This window comes from Electrophorus electricus, chromosome 17, assembly GCF_041902795.1.
Source record: "Electrophorus electricus isolate QZ-2024a chromosome 17, ASM4190279v1, whole genome shotgun sequence".
Taxonomy (NCBI): Eukaryota; Metazoa; Chordata; class Actinopteri; order Gymnotiformes; family Gymnotidae; genus Electrophorus; species Electrophorus electricus.
The window spans coordinates 3782470-3798879 of record NC_137513.1 but is presented as its reverse complement, the minus strand read 5'-3'; the positions used below and the strand labels follow the sequence as shown (position 1 = coordinate 3798879).

Below are 16410 nucleotides of genomic sequence, written 5' to 3'. Positions count from 1 at the left end.
GTTGTTTATTATCATTGAATATCCACTGAAATTGTTATTCTGCATACTAATGTTTTCTGATCTTGTAATATGCAGCTCTGTTTCATGATGCCTATCAATCAATGGATTATTAAAATAAAAAAAAAAGTTCTTTTTAATGTTTATTTATTTATTTAATTTCATATGACTCTCTCTGAAAAACAATCAAGTATAGGACCAGGTTGCAGTGTAGCCAAAATGCATTGCTTAAAGAAGTTAATCATTAATAAGATGATGAGGCCAAATATTTATAGAGGACATTCTTTGGCTAAACATTTTTAAAACGTAGGCAAACCACACAGACTGGTGTCAGTGGCTACACTTCACCATGGATATCAGTAGAATTCACATAAGTAAAAGGCTATTGTTAGCCTGCCTCATCTTTTGCACTGTCTATGGACAAACCTCAGGACCGTAAGTAATTTTGATAGTAGTCTGGAGGTAAAAGTGAATAGCCTTTTAAGTGTGTCATTTTGCAATATATTCACATTGTGTGTAGGTAGACAGACTTTATTTTCAAACCATGTAAAACAGTAATGCATTTTGCATGCTAATGGAAATTATATGCAAACTGTTATATAGTATAAACATAAATAACCAGATGTTACTGGCAACATTTCTTTAAACACATTAATGAAAAAAATAATAAATTCAGATTACATTACTTAATTATTGTAATTCTTATTCAGTTTTGACTTAAAGTTAACAGATACCCATTTAACACATTTAACAATTTATAAATGGAATGCAGCTAACATTTTCACCAAATATTTGATATATGTAATTTGCAGTATTTTATGTAGTAGCTCCAGATATGTGTACTGTGGCACTGAATGATTCTTTTTTACTTTAAATTGAATGATTTTAAATTAAATGACTTGTGGCCTTTTTAAAAATAATGATTTTTGCAGATTTCTCTGCCCAGTAAGCAACAGTTAGATGGTAAGAGAGATTACAAAACTATGACATTGATCACTTATTGCACAGAAGATTGTAGGTCAGTTTACAGTTTTGCAATAGTAATATTGATCACTTACAAAGTTGCTGAGTTCTCTTACAACTCAGAGTTGCAGTAATGTTACTTTTTCATCTCTTAATTGTTTTTAATTGTTTTTAATCAACTGATTACAAACTCAAAATATTAATTTTGTCTGTAGATTTTTCATGGTGACATTTCCTGCAGTGATAGAGTCTGGCACTGAGGCGAAACTCTGTGCGAGTCTCCTGAGGCCTAATGAGACTCTACAAATGACCATTTACCTGATTCACAACAATCACAGCAGAACACTTGTAGAGGAGACAGTAGAGGAAGAGTTTCATCGCTGCTCCCAATTCAAGGTCAGAAACCAGCAAGATAATTTATTTTTCCTACAGCTGTTATTGTTGATTGAAGTCTAGGGCAACATATGTCTTTATCTCTACAGGCTCCAGAGGTTGATGGCCAGTCTCTGCAGGAGATCAAAGTACAAGTGAAAGGTGAAAGTTTTGAGATGACAGAGAAAAGCAGAGTCCTGTTTAAATCCTACAACACTCTAACATTTATTCAGACTGATAAGCCAATCTACAATCCTGGCCAAACAGGTAATTTATCATTCATGTAATATGTCTCAACCTTTCCAGTTCATGTATATGATTTATATGGAAATGCTACTGAATATACAGTTTAGACTATTTTTCTGTACCATTTGCCTCTCACAGTGAATTTCAGAGTTGTCACCATGGATTCTAATTTTGTCCCCCTTGAACAAAAGGTAAGAGGAGTTTCTGTGGCTGATTAATAAGACCAGAATAATCTTGCTGGGCTGCAAATGCAGTACATCACTATATTCCACAGATCCTGTTTTATGAATTTCCATCTAATCACATCTCTAGATTTTAATGTGTTAAATATGTGTTCATAATGTGGGATCTGGAAGTATTTTTATGTTTGATATTTTGATAGTTTCTTAATCAAAATGACAAAATACTGCAAAATGACAAAATAATGCACAGTCCTACTCTCCTCTACAGTACAGCACAGTGACACTAGAGGTAAGATGATATCACATATTAATTACACAGTATATGACAGTGATGTTGCAGTTCTTTAAATTATACTTTGCTTCCTTTATATTTTCATTTGATAAATCAGCTTAAATATCATTATTTTCTTTTGTTTTGTGGAACCAAACAGGATAATAATAATAACAGGATCGGTCAGTGGATAAATGTGTCTTCCTCAGGCCTGATACTGCAGCTTTCCCATAAGCTGAATTCTGAGGCTCCTCAGGGCTTGTATAAGTTGAAGGCCAACATTGGTAACAGGCTGACTGAACATCATTTTAAAGTGCAAAAGTATGGTAAGTGACAATACTATTAGAGAAGTTTTGTTGATTATGTCTGTAATTGACATAATTGATATATGTAATTAATCTTATAACAAACTGCATTTGCCTTCCAGTTTTACCCAAGTTTGAGATTACAGTAAAAGCACCAGAACAACAAAGTGTTGGTGAGGAGGAACTGAAGCTAGAGATTTGTGGAAAGTAAGTGACTGTCTCCAACCATCCTAGGGCTGCACTTACCAGAGCTTGTTTGCACCTCTGATGAAGGACCTCTGTCATCCACTACCATTTGAAATTTTTATTATCTCTTCTGCATCTTTACTACAGTAGACCACAGATACTCCTTGGAATCTTCTTCAATTACACTCTCCCTCTCTCTATCTATCTATCTATCTATCTATCTATCTATCTATCTATCTATCTATCTATCTATCTATCTATCTATCTATCTATCTATCTATCTATCTATCTATCTATCTATCTATCTATCTCACACACACATTTTAAATGTTCTGTGATTTCTGAAATTCTTACTGTACATTCTTAAAGGTACACATATGGACAACCAGTCTCTGGCAAAGCCCTGGTGCAGGTGTGCCGGTCATTCTGGACGTATACTTATTATGAAGATGTCCCTAAGATTTCACCTTGTCTGACTGAAACAGTGGAGGTGTGTATGTTATCATGCTTTGAAAAATACTCTCTCACTAATGAAATTCTTGTCAGCAAATATTCAAATATGTTGTTTGGATTTCCCCCACAGCTCAGCAGGACTGGTTGTGCCTTTCCCTCCTTCAATATATCAACATTCATGAATACTGAAATGGAAAGTAGTTTACAAGATTCTCTTGCTGTTTCTGCTACAGTGACAGAGGAAGGCACAGGTGAGCCATAAGCAGATCACTGAGTAAAATGATTGACATAAGATGAAATCTGTTTCAGAGCATTCTAAGGTTTCACCCTATTCATTCTAGTTTATGGCCTCACAATGCCACACATTCTGTTGCTGGGACTCCAGGAGAGTATAACTGGCCTGCTCTCTGGGTGGGAAGGATGGCTTTGTTTTTCTCTCCCTCTATTGTTTTATCATGTGATGGTAGCAAATCTGGGCATCTCTTAGCTCACATCTACATAATGGTGTAGTTACTGCACTCCTCCAGACATGCTCAGTGTTTCAATGACATTGTTTGGAAAAGATACTGTGGCTGGTGTCGTGTGCCTGGGAAGAACAATTTGTGATGTTTTCTTCAGCCCTCCTCTGCCTGGTGGATGTTTTTCAAGTAAATAGGGATGGGATCTATTTCTGGACAATTGCCAACCCAACTAGTACATGGGATTTGGCTAAACTGGAAGAAAACTGGTTGCACTTTAAACACTTACATTGCAACTTACATTGTGCTTAATTTTTTTCTAGCAATTTCCATGGTAAAGTCTGAAAATATACAGCTCACTTTTCAAATTGGTAAAGTTGAGTTCCTTGATTTACCAAAAACCTTTGAACGAGGGACAATTCTAGAGGGAAAAGTAAGATTTCTTTGATTTCAAACCTTCATTATGTCCATTATATTGTCTAATATTTTCTATGATTTTTAGATTTTGATACCAGAATTTGAAAAATTATGTCTTTTTCAATGGTCAACAGATAAAACTTACAAATTTCAGTGGAAGAGTCATTCCCAACAAGATGGTCTATCTTTTTACTGGTGATAGATGGTCACCAAAACTACTTCTTAATCTCACTACAGACGTGAATGGAGTGGCAAGCTTCTCAATTAATGCACCTAGTGACCCTGAAACACAGATGAATCTGTTTGTATGTTATGTTGACCTGAGTTCTCAAAACAATTTGAAATCAACAGAATGTGTTGTCTTGCATTTAAATGTTATTGTTCTATTCTCATCTAGGCAAGTGTCGTTCCAGAAATCCAATCCAACATGTACAAAACACCCCATTTTACAACCAGTGAAGCCCATATACAACTGTTCCAACCTGTCACACCTTACAGTCCAGTATACAGTGAACTGTTACTAGAAAGCTTAAACGAACCACTAATATGTGGTGCAGAAGTTTCCATTACTATTAAGTATTATATTGTTGGGGAAACCAATGAGATTTTCAGCACTGATATTATATACATGGTGAGTACATGCAGAAATATTATATGTGAAATTAAAACATTGGCTATGTGATTTACTCTATTCCAACAACTATGAATGAAATGCAGAGTTTTACAGTATCATTTGTTTTGCCATTACAGGTCTTATCTAAAGGAGCAATAGTTCATCATGGCTATGAGAAAATTGAAGTGAAAGACTCCAGTCAGATGAGAGAGGGAAAACTCTCATTTAAACTGCCTATTGGTGCTGAAGTAGCCCCTGTGGTGCAGGTTCTGGCATACTGTGTACTGCCCAGTGAGAACCTCATTGCTGCCAGCAAAAATTTTGATGTGGAAAAATGTTTCAAAAACAAGGTAAAATATTTTTTTGTTTTTAGCTCCAAGATCATTTAGTGTCCTTGTTCATCTGTGAAAAATCTAAAACTTTTTTTTTTTTCCATTGTGGGTTTCCATCAGGTGTCTCTGCAGTTCTCTCCCTCCCGGGCAGTTCCTGGGGAGGAGAACACTCTCCAGCTCTCAGCTCTGCCTGGTTCACTGTGTGGCCTCAGCGCAGTAGATCAGAGTGTGTTCATCATGGAGCCCGGAGATCGCCTGAACACTGACAAGGTGAAGTTCAAATGTGCTGGAAATTATCTACAAGTTACTGGTGTCTTAAAATCCCAGTACTGCATCTATGGTGTAACGATTCTGCCGGCCAGAATGCCGAAGGGCGTGGAGCAGGACGCACAGACTCTCTCGATAAAGTGATACATTTATTAACATCACATACGAATAGCGGTGGCACTCACACACAACATTAGTGACAGACATAATATACACATTTAAATAAACACAGACTACATACGAGTGTTAACATACAGCAGCAGACTAACAATAACCAACACAATACACACACCAACAGAGGTTTAAATAGACAAAGAAACGGGACGTTAAACCCCGTACAGGCGCGTGCAATTCTGGAGGGCGTGGTTACACGCGGGGTGAACCCACGTGATCGGGGGGGGGGGGGGGTCATAATTGGGTCATTTAATGAGTTAATGAGTCAAAACATAAAATTTGTTGCAAGTAAGCTAAGGCTACTGCGTACTGAATTTACTTCATAACACTAGAGATCTTTCCTGTTACTGTAGTTTTTTTCCCCACTAGTTTCTTTATTCAATTAAGCTTTTCAAGCTTGAGTTTTATTAGGTCAGATTCTGTTTAGCTTGCAGTTGTTAGTTAGCTGTCGTAAGTTAGTTAGCTAGAGAAAGTCTGAAAGTGACTTTCAGCAATTTTAAAAGGCTATATCTCTGGTCATCCTTGTAAAAGGCTGATTAACCACAGTGGGATATGATTGCTAAATACACTTCAAAAAACTCATTTTAACGATCAGTAGCTTTAGAAATATTTGTATTTCAACTACTTAATGATCTTGCAGTTTAGAGAATCTAGTGACATCTGGGAGAGAAAACTATGTATGACAAAATGTATCAGATTATAAATGTCTTTATTTATCACAGCGTGTGATTAAAAGCGTTTTTTTCAAAACACCATTATTTTTCCATAGAGAAAACGGGTGGCTCGCAATGCCAGTAGGAGGCCACCAGAGGGAGGCCATGAACAGGAGCTAATCAGGGCTTGTTAGCCAGATCTCCGACAGGTGGCCTCACCCTATGTAACAGCTTCGTAAAGGGCGCTCTGTGAAGCCTTGATGTGTGACTCTCTGTGCTATGCTTGCTGGTAACTGATATGGTATTAGGCAGTGGTCCTCTCTTGACTCTCTGACCTGGTTTCTGAGAGACTGTTTTCTCGCTCTGTGTCTCTGGTTGTTTTTCCTGGGGAGAGTGCTCTCCTCTGTCAGTTGTCAGTTTGTTTACCTGTTTTGTCGGTCTGTCTAATGCACCTCTTCTGTAGTGTGATGATTAAAATAGAGGTCCTTGACCAGGGTAGGCACAGGTTAAATGCCTGGACTGGGCTAGTCAATTGTGCCCTACTCCAGTTTGCACCAAGCCCACCCCTTCTCTTTTTCTGAGTTTCTTTCTCTTCCCAGGGGTGTAGAGGGCAGAGTAGTGCGCTCTAGTGCCCCCACTCTGTCAGTTCTATCTTCTTTCCTGTAGTGATTTCATCTTTTGAATGGCTTATGCTACTTTTGTTCACTCCCCTTCCTTGCACCACCTCATCTGCACTTTGGTCCATCTAGGAGGCCCCTCTCTCCTACAGTACCCACCAGGGACACAGTCTGTCAGGGTGCATCACCTCTGATCACCCTGACAGCCTTGCTGCCCAGTTACAGAAAAGCCCTTTAGACCCTGAGTTCCTAATATGGATCTTACACCTACTGGATGACACAGTCTATTATAAATAATATAATAATGACATATTAAATTATATCTACCCCAGGTCTTTCGTTTGTTACCAGTGACAGCAGTAAAAGATTACATGTATGGTGTCGAAGATGAGATGGAGTGCTTGCATGTGCGCCCTCGACGACAGACTCGAGGCGATCATGTTTACAATACTTTTAAGGTAACCTTGACTGGCGTAATTAGTTTGGTATTAATGTTAATAAACTAGATAAGTGAAAAAATAATAAAAGCATTCTCTATAATGCTTGAATGGGTTTGTATTAAAGTGAATTAATATCATTGGAAACTTTAATGATCAGATACATAATTCTTTTGACAATGTATATTTGATTATGACATCACTTTGACAGAGTGTGGGGATAAAGATGGCAAGTAATTTGGCAATTAGACATCCATCCTGTTTGATGTACAAAGGCATACAATATCATCAGAACTTTTATTACGGTAATTAAAAACATTTTCCATGATATATTCATGAATTATTGCTTAGTATACAGTGGGATTTTGCTTTTATTTAATTATATCTTTACTCTGTCCACTGTGGAGATCTCAGTAACTGTCTTAGCCAGTGAGGCAGCAGAGACATGGTCGAGTGTCACCCGCGAGCCACTGAGTGAGTGAGAATAAACGAGCAGGGTTATTGCTTTATGTGTTGCACCTATGGGTGTGTCTGTGGTCAAATATCTCAAAACTGTTTGAGTCTGCAGTTTTTGAGTCTGCATGACAAGAATGACAAGAAAGTGGTGCCTTGGTCAGTTAGAATGCTTTTTGGGATTCCAACTCAGGAAATATAAAAAGTAGCAGTGCTTCTGGATCTTGTGTTACACTTGGCACCAAAACTAACAAAGTGGTAACCCTGTACAATCTGGTCTATGGCCCAAAGAGCTCCACAACAATTCTGTCAATTAATCAGTTTACTAATTCATTAGTTATTGAGAGGACTTTGCTTGCACAGCTGCAAATACAAGCACTTTGTTTGCACAGCTGATAAATGACCTCTAAAATTAATTGTTTCTCTGGAAACATGTAGCTGAAACCCATATGGCAATAAATTGATTAGTCTGTTCATTTCTCTTGCTATATGGCTCATAGCTGAAGCTTGACCAACCTACTTGCTACAGACAATTTCTTCAAGTATTTGATACCATGAAATAAACTGATAGTAATAGGTGAGAAACCACACTTACAGAACCCAGAATGGAAAAGTAAATGATGTACAGTGCAATATGCATTTTTTGTATGTGAAAATACTATTGGTTCTCTATCAGGTTACACTGGATACACATTTTAATGAAGGATGAATGTAAAAAGTATATCCAGATACCATCCATACAAAGTGTATGTTACTGCAAGATGTAAACGTGGTTTATGGGTGAAAGAAATTCATTGTGATCTGTATTATATATCTAATAGTTTTTGCTCTTACTGTTTTTCAGTACCACACAGGGGAGTTGGATTTGGAATGAGTCATCCTATGGCATTAAATCAAGTCAGTTATGACTCAGCACCTGGCTTAGCACCTGTTGAAACAGTTCGCAAATTCTTCCCAGAAACCTGGATATGGAAACTTGTTGAAGTTGGGTTCGTGAATTAGCATATTAATTCATTTTCCTTTGTGTATTAACATATTTTCACTATGGTATTCATTTTTGTATAGACACCATACTTTTTGTGTTTTCATAGCTTTGTGTTCCATATAGGTTTGCATATGGCACATTGTAATACATTGAATACAACATGTTCATGATTTTCTTTTCCAACAGGGACTCTGGATCAGCACAGGTTCCGGTCACTGTCCCTGACACCATCACCACATGGGAGACGGAGGCTTTCTGCCTGTCCCCCCAAGGTCTGGGACTTGCTCCTCCTGCTGAGCTCACTGTCTTCCAGCCCTTCTTCCTGGAGCTCTCACTGCCCTACTCCATCATCAGGGGAGAGATCTTTGAGCTCAAGGCCACTGTGTTCAACTACCTCCCCAAATGCATTATGGTACTGAATGGTCAAGAATTTTATCTTTCCCATTTTATCTTGCATTAAATATGCACAGTAAACCAATCCCCTGTGCTCCTCATACAGGTTAAAGTGACTCCAGCCCCCTCCACACACTACACTCTGAAAGCCTCCTCTGATGGCCAGTATTCATCCTGTTTGTGTGCAAGTGGTAGGAAGACCTTCAAGTGGACTCTGACTCCATCTGTGCTTGGTGAGTTTAATTCTTCTCAAGTTATTATATAACACAGCAATACATTTCTTCCACATTGTTTTGTGTTACAGGAGTCATGAATGTGACAGTCAGTGCAGAGGCTGAACAGTCCCAGACTGTGTGTGACAATGAGATTGTGAGCGTGCCAGAGAGAGGCCGTATTGATACAGTCACGCGAAACCTGATTGTACAGGTTGGTACCTGGAAAATACCTACCAGAAGGCTTACAAGAAAAAAAAGTATATGGTTAGCAAACTTATGGTTATGCTTATTTTTGCTGTGATTTAATGTGATAACTTTTTCTTTTAGGCTGAAGGAACTGAAAAGATGAAGAGCCACAGCTGGCTGCTGTGTCCACAGGGTTAGTCGGGCACACATTCTAACCCCTGATTTACATCTTTATTGTTCTCACTGATCTTAACTTGATGCATATACTATGTTGCCCTATAAAGATGGTACTAACCGTTATATCTCTTGTTGACAGGGGACAGTGTTTCAGAGGAGCTGGAATTGAGCATCCCTGAAGATGTAGTAGAGGGATCAGCGAAGGCTTCTGTTTCAGTGCTTGGTAAACCACACATTAAATTAAAAATTAGCTCCTTAAAGCTAGATTTTTTTTAAGACACCACAATACAAATGTACTTTCTCACCATAATTTCTTTTTTAGTGTGGGAGGAATATAAACTGACCATATCATTAGTTAATGTCACTCTTATATGGCTGCAGTCAGTGACACAGATATATAAAAACCTCAGTAACAATTTCCTGAATCACTTACACTGCTGTGTTCAGAGTTGTCCATCATCTAAATAATATCTGGCCAGCAGTGGTTATTTAATAAGAACACACCATGAATGGACAAAGCAGAAAGTAGCTGACAATCTGTGCACTGCAATACACAGACTACTAAGTGCACCTAATAAAGCAGCTGGTTACATAGCATATCTTTAATAAACAAAGTAGTGAGTGTATGTGTAATGTTCTCCAGAAAATTGATCTAAGTTATTTGGGATGTATTTTCTTATTTATTGGTTGACCCTGATGTTAAATAGCTTACCACAGAAAACACGACTATTTTAGGATTTGTTTATTTGCTGTATGATTCAGCCTAAAACATGAACAATTAGATGTTTAATTTATTTGTATAAGTTTAAAGGGTATGAGCAGCGAATATTATGAGTAGGGAAAATCTAAAAAAAGCAAACAAAATCAAGTTGCACAGTCTTTCTGCAAACAGACTTTTATGGCTGAAGAAGCTACTCTGTAAGATTGTAGTGCATGCATTGTGCAGCAATCTAACACAGAGAGAACTCGCAGGCATACGACTGGAATAACTCTGATGATACATTCCTTTTTGACATTCCCCACGGAGTATCAGATACATTGATACATACTATGATACATTCAATGTCAGTGAGACTTCAAAACATCAAAGATATGAAACATCGGCTTGTGATACACCTTATTTGGTGTAACTCTTATGCTTGTAGAGTGATATGGACAAGAACAACATTGTTTACTCATAATAACTTTGGTTTGCAGGGGACATACTGGGACGTGCACTAAAAAACATTGATGGACTACTTAGGATGCCATATGGCTGTGGAGAACAAAACATTGCTCTCCTCTCCCCCAATATCTACATTCTTCAGTACCTACAGAACACTGGCCAGCTCACTGCAGCTATTCGTGAGAGGGCAACTGAGTTCCTTAAGAGCGGTGAGAGAGTCTTTATAAAGGAGGTGTTCAAGGTGACACAAACCACCCTTAGATGATTCTGGATGAAAAAAAAAAAAAAACAGGATCATTTTTTTTTTCCCCACTCAGGATACCAGAGGCAACTGAACTACAAGCATTTTGATGGTGCATATAGCACATTTGGCAGGGGAGAAGGGAACACATGGTGAGAAAATCATGACACACTGATGGTACTCAAATGATTAGAAAACCTAACCCTTCCTCAAGTTACTACTTTTCAGTGATGGTAAATGTATAAGCTATCATACAATCCTATGGAACAGAATCTGAATATTGGTAATTCTCCCTAGGTTAACTGCTTTTGTCTTGAGGACTTTTGGCCAAGCACAAAATTACATCTTTATTGATCCAGAAAATATTGACAGTGCAAAGACATGGTTGATAAAAAAGCAGAGACCAGATGGCTGTTTTATCAGGCAGGGCAGATTGTTCAACAACAGAATGAAGGTATGTGATTAGGTACCAGGACAGTGAATGTACCAGATTTCATAGTAAAAAAAAGTTAATTGATTTTTGTTGTATTTGAGTAATTTTACAGTGTTTTGTAGGGCGGTGTAAATGATGATGTAACCATGACTGCATATATCACTGCATCATTGTTTGAACTGGGAGCTGAAGTCATGGTAAGGGTATTAATAATCAGTATGAATTACAGCTCAATATTCACATGGAACTAAACTTTGATAGAGAGGCTGGGCAAAGTTATTAATGATATATAGTTGTAACAACTAGAGGGTGCTGAATGCAGTGCTCATTTTGTCATCTTTTCTGCTGCGGCACTTAATTCATCACTTCATAGTCTGGAAAGTTTAAGTTATCTAATATTTAAAGACATTAACTGCGTTAATAAAATGTCAGAATGTAAGTGATTTGAGGATAATATTATTTGAGCATAGGGAGTCAGAGTCAGTCATTCAGTGAGTCATTCAATTATCCATTCACATGTGTGTTGTTAAATCATTGCATCCTCTCTGGGAATAGCACTAATTTCAAAAGTTAGGTGATTTTTATCTCATTTTTGTCACCTTCACTCTAATTGATATTTTGGTTGCAGGATCCTGCAGTGAGTGGAGGGTTGAGATGCTTAAAGTCCACTATTGGTAACCTGACAAACACCTACACAACTGCCCTGTTGGCTTACGCTTTCAGCGTGGCTGGAGAGAACGACGCTCGAGATCAGATGCTAAAAGAGCTGGACAGTGTTGCCATTTCAGGAGGTATGGAATGAATTATAGCTGTCTCTCCAGAGTCATCTACATATGCATCTACATATTTAAGTAAATTGTAGTTATTTATGCAAATGGAAGTCAGATGAAGCTGAGTGTTACTTTGTGCTCCATTCTATTTTACCAAACATTTTTGCATTGATGAATCAATTAACATATTGGTTGATGAAGACCAAGGTGCATTAAACATTGAGAAAAAAGTATTGAGAAATTTCTCTATGTGGCCTCCATTTGAGATTTGCCAAGATGATCCTAAGAAAGTTAAATGTAAACTTAAAGAACTCAGCCAGTTTATTTAATATTTCATTTGATTTTGGGCTATATTTTGTTCGTAGTGTTAATTTCCTTGTCTAAGCAAGCTTATTTGTGCACTTTTAATTACAGATGGTCGCCTTCACTGGTCTCAGTCAGCGTTAGATGACTCGGACTCCTTAGCAGTGGAGATCAGCTCCTACGTGCTGCTCGCTGTTCTCACTACAGATCAGCTCTCTACTGCTGACTTGGGCTACGCCAACAGGATCGTCAGCTGGCTGGTGAGACAGCAGAATCCCTATGGAGGCTTCTCCTCCACCCAGGTATAAAGTACAGCTTTCCTTCTAACTCTTTATGCATTTACTGGGTCTGAATACAGAGAGCACAAATCAACACTGTGTTGTGTTATATAAATGGTTGTTTTTGTGTTTGGATCAGGACACAGTGGTGGCCCTCCAGGCTCTGGCTCTGTACTCCACCAAAGTGTTCAGCTCAGATGGCTCCAGCACAGTAACTGTGCAGTCAGCAGGTGGAGACAGTCACAAGTTTGATGTCCACCAGAACAACAAGTTATTGTACCAAGAGAAACCTCTGCAGGATGTTCCTGGCAAATACAGCATTGAAGTAAAAGGATCCACCTGTGTGTCAGTGCAGGTCAGTCTTGTCTGTCTTTCCTGGTACCACATTGGGGATTTAAAACACAGCAATTCATGCAGAATTTATTTCAAAATAGCTCCTTAAATGTTAAATTGCAAACAATACATTTTTTTGCTGTTAAAACATCTGTAACAAAAACATACACCAAAACTGTCCTGTTTAAGTGAAATTGAAACTCATGCACCTCATGGGAAATTGCTGTTGTGATTGCATGAGTAACTGTATGTGACGTTTCTTACCACATCTTGCAGATGGCCCTTTTTTACAACATCCCCACACCTACTGAAACCAGCACACTGAGCGTCAAGGCTAAGACTGAAGGAAATTGCACAAAATCATTTGGAAACATTCTCTCTGTTAACTTCACTGTCACGTAAGAATGGATTGTAATAAACGGTTTTGATTAATAGGCGTAAATTGGAAATTCGTATTCTGATCATTTATTCTCTTATTTTCTTTCGACATGCTACTGTGTACTAATAATGATACTAGATAATAATATTTAGTAGTATTTGGCCTTAAATTAAGTTAGTGACTAGCTCTTTTTTCCCTTCAGATATAATGGGACATTAGCCAGCACCAACATGGTCATAGTGGATATAAAGCTCTTGTCAGGGTTCACAGCAGATCCCAATGAAGTAAGTAGCAGTGATGTTACTAACATTCCATATTTAAATTCCTATATTTTCTTAATTACTGTATGCTGTTCATGTGTTCACAAGTGTAAATAACAGTGAATGATCAGATTTTTATTCTTAGCTAAAATATAGCCCATTTGTGGAAAGGGTTGATTCCAAAGATGACCATGTTATCGTGTATTTGAAAGAGGTGAGAGGAAGTCCCAACCATTAATCCTTATATATATATATAATAAATGTTTGAGAAGGGCAGATTGAAGAAGATTATTGCATATCCACAATGACAGACATGAATAATTGCTAACAGCAAATCAAAAAGCTCTAAAAACAACCGAGATATCATGTTGATTTTTATAAATGAATGTCTGCTCTGTCTGTAACAGGTATTAAGGAATACTCCTATGAATTATGAACTGCATATAAAACAGGTGCTCCCAGTAAAGAATCTCAAGCCAGCTGTTATCAAAGTTTATGATTACTACCAAACAAGTAAGATGTTTGTGATAATATTGTTACTTTAAAGTTGTTATACATATACTTTCTTTGTATTTCTGCAATTGTATTATTAATTTTTAAAAACTCTTTCACTCAGATGACCAATCTGAGACGGAGTACTCCTCCCACTGTGCATAAACTGCAATCAAATCTGCAACTTCATGATACAAGATACAGAAAAGATGACATTTGCTATGTCCTTATTTTATTTTCCTTAATCTAGCCCACCTAATATGGACAAATGAATGTCAATTTTTCAAAAATAAACATGATCCTAAAGCAACATATCAAGTTTTGTTCTCAACAGTTATATAAGGCATTTTATGCTGAAGTATGCTCTCTCTCATCTTCAATTCTAAAACCATCTGATTTGATTATTTGACATATCAAGTTGATTACTTAACAAGTTATAACATTATATAAAAACTGAATCAAGTAATGCATTATTGGCAGTATTAGGACAAATCTGAATTGGTCACACAGTGCATACTGAAGATGCACAAGACTGCATAGGTATGTAACACTGCAGACCCCCCAAATTAAGCCTCTGTTGAGTCTGAACTAATTATTACATATAGCCTTTTGTGAACATATGGCAGCAGAGCGGCACATCATAGTGAAAACATGTTTTAAACTGGATGGATGTGTTAAAAATCAGACTGACCAATCAGAGCACTGTTGCTATCACATTCCAAAGGTAAGGGCATCATGGGGGTAGAATGGCAAGTTACATTCTTACTATAAAAATATAGAGGTTAAAAATTATATGGAAGACCATAGCAGAAAGCTAGTCTATCACTGATGACAATGGCTCATTCAAAGTCACCCAGATTGCCCAATTTTCCCATTTTTATGTGAACTCACATGGAAACTGATTTTATGTTGCACTCTGAGGTCAGATGTCTAATTTCCTTAAAGGGAAGCTCAAATCTGCAAGACCAGGTGTCTCTAATACAGTGACCATTCAGTTTATGTAGACTTTTACATACTTAGAAAGTAAGAAAGACCACCTGATAGCCTACCATGGACAATTTTTGTGTTGGAAGAAGATAGCAGCCATTATGGCAGTAGATTAACTACACAAGTTAGGGTAACATTAACTGATAATGATTTCTCTTATCTGATAGGATGATGGCAGAAGCACATTGTAATGAAATGAACACTCACACCCCAATACATATCAAAGGACATGACTTTGAAATGAATAATTCTATAGTATATGTACTTTGAACGTGTAAATAAAATGTTGCAAAACTGGAAATAAAAACAAAATTGTCTAATGTGTATTTGGTAATATCTGAAATGTTTTTTGCAAGACAAATCTAGGGCAACATTTAAAATGTTGATTTGCCTCTCTGTTTACATAGAGTGATTGCTGCACTGTTAATAGTGTGTCAGATGAGCAGATGATGACATTTGTGCCCTGAGTTGCAGGCCGTATAGAATACAATAAGGCTGTACTGCAGAAGAGAAATATCTGCGCTGGGGGAATCAGCTGCACTGTGTCTACAGCAGCTGCAAGTGTAAAGGCAAGAATTAAAGAAGGACAGGCCTGCTAGAGGAAGCATAGCAATAATCGTTTTGTGGTAAGCCAAAAGCCCAAACAGCAGTGCAAAGTAATCATGTGCCGGAGTTACTATGGGGTTATCTGAAGTAGTTCATGGCTCCTTTGTTCAAGACAAAGTAAAATGAAGAGTTGGAACCAGGCAACACAAATAAATGTAACAAATGAATTTGAAATCATAATGAGCAGCTTCACTGAAGAAAGGGATCCACACTGGTTGAACAATATTAGATAAGCAGGCCCCCTAGTGGCACAGCAGAAAGCATTTGCACAGTCATTGGGAGTTTGATAGTTTAAGCCCCAATGATGCCACAGCCATGAATGCTTCGGAAACCAGGCCAGATGTTTGCAACTGATAAAGATGAAGGTCAAAATAGTGTTAAAATAGGTATGTGTTTCACTGAGAAGAAAAATATTAGTAAAAATGGCAGGCATGAAGGGTCTGCCTCTGTTGCCCTCATAATAATAATAATCATAAAGCCTGTTAATCGTAATAGTCCTAAAAACTGTTCTTTGTCCACACAACCACTCTTTAGCCCTTACATTCACACTTTCCCTATCAGGCACCCGGTGTCCATATGTTCCCTACCCCTGATCTGTGTTTCCCCCTCTTCCACTCCACCATCAATTTCTCTCTTTCTCTCCCTGTCTGTCTCCTCCACTTCACTGGTCTTGATAAGAAAGGAAATGAGAAGAGGGTCTTGGTGCAACCATGTAGTCCTTTTTTAGTTTAGCTGCAACGGCCACACTGGATTTTTTAAAGATGTATTTATCATGTTCTGCTGCCAAACTTACCTTGTGTCCTCCAACATG

The 16410-nt window shown here is 37.7% G+C and overlaps 1 protein-coding gene across 1 annotated transcript; it reads left to right on the top strand.

Moving 5' to 3' along the window:
- The first annotated feature begins 315 nt into the window (after positions 1-315).
- Positions 316-14318, top strand: LOC113579452 (alpha-2-macroglobulin-like). Its single transcript, XM_035533988.2, has 34 exons — positions 316-432; positions 1176-1356; positions 1443-1599; positions 1717-1769; positions 2029-2049; positions 2192-2357; positions 2459-2543; positions 2892-3012; positions 3106-3226; positions 3757-3866; positions 3985-4155; positions 4248-4481; positions 4601-4813; positions 4916-5065; positions 6839-6964; positions 7155-7248; positions 8241-8385; positions 8568-8793; positions 8881-9007; positions 9079-9200; positions 9317-9368; positions 9492-9575; positions 10550-10726; positions 10835-10910; positions 11056-11212; positions 11314-11388; positions 11820-11982; positions 12376-12566; positions 12682-12897; positions 13152-13273; positions 13457-13538; positions 13660-13728; positions 13922-14027; positions 14131-14318. The coding sequence occupies exons 1-34, from the start codon at positions 347-349 to the stop codon at positions 14169-14171; spliced, it is 4320 nt and encodes a 1439-aa protein (XP_035389881.1). The 5' UTR covers positions 316-346; the 3' UTR covers positions 14172-14318.
- Positions 14319-16410: the final 2092 nt, after the last annotated feature.

Excerpts from the sequence above, each read along its gene's own strand:
- LOC113579452 (XM_035533988.2), top strand. The coding sequence starts at position 347 with ATGGATATCAGTAGAATTCACATAAGTAAAAGGCTATTGTTAGCCTGC. Across the intron at positions 2,358-2,458 it reads TTTTAAAGTGCAAAAGTATG|TTTTACCCAAGTTTGAGATT; the intron begins GTAAGTGACAAT and ends TTTGCCTTCCAG. Across the intron at positions 14,028-14,130 it reads TTATGATTACTACCAAACAA|ATGACCAATCTGAGACGGAG; the intron begins GTAAGATGTTTG and ends TCTTTCACTCAG.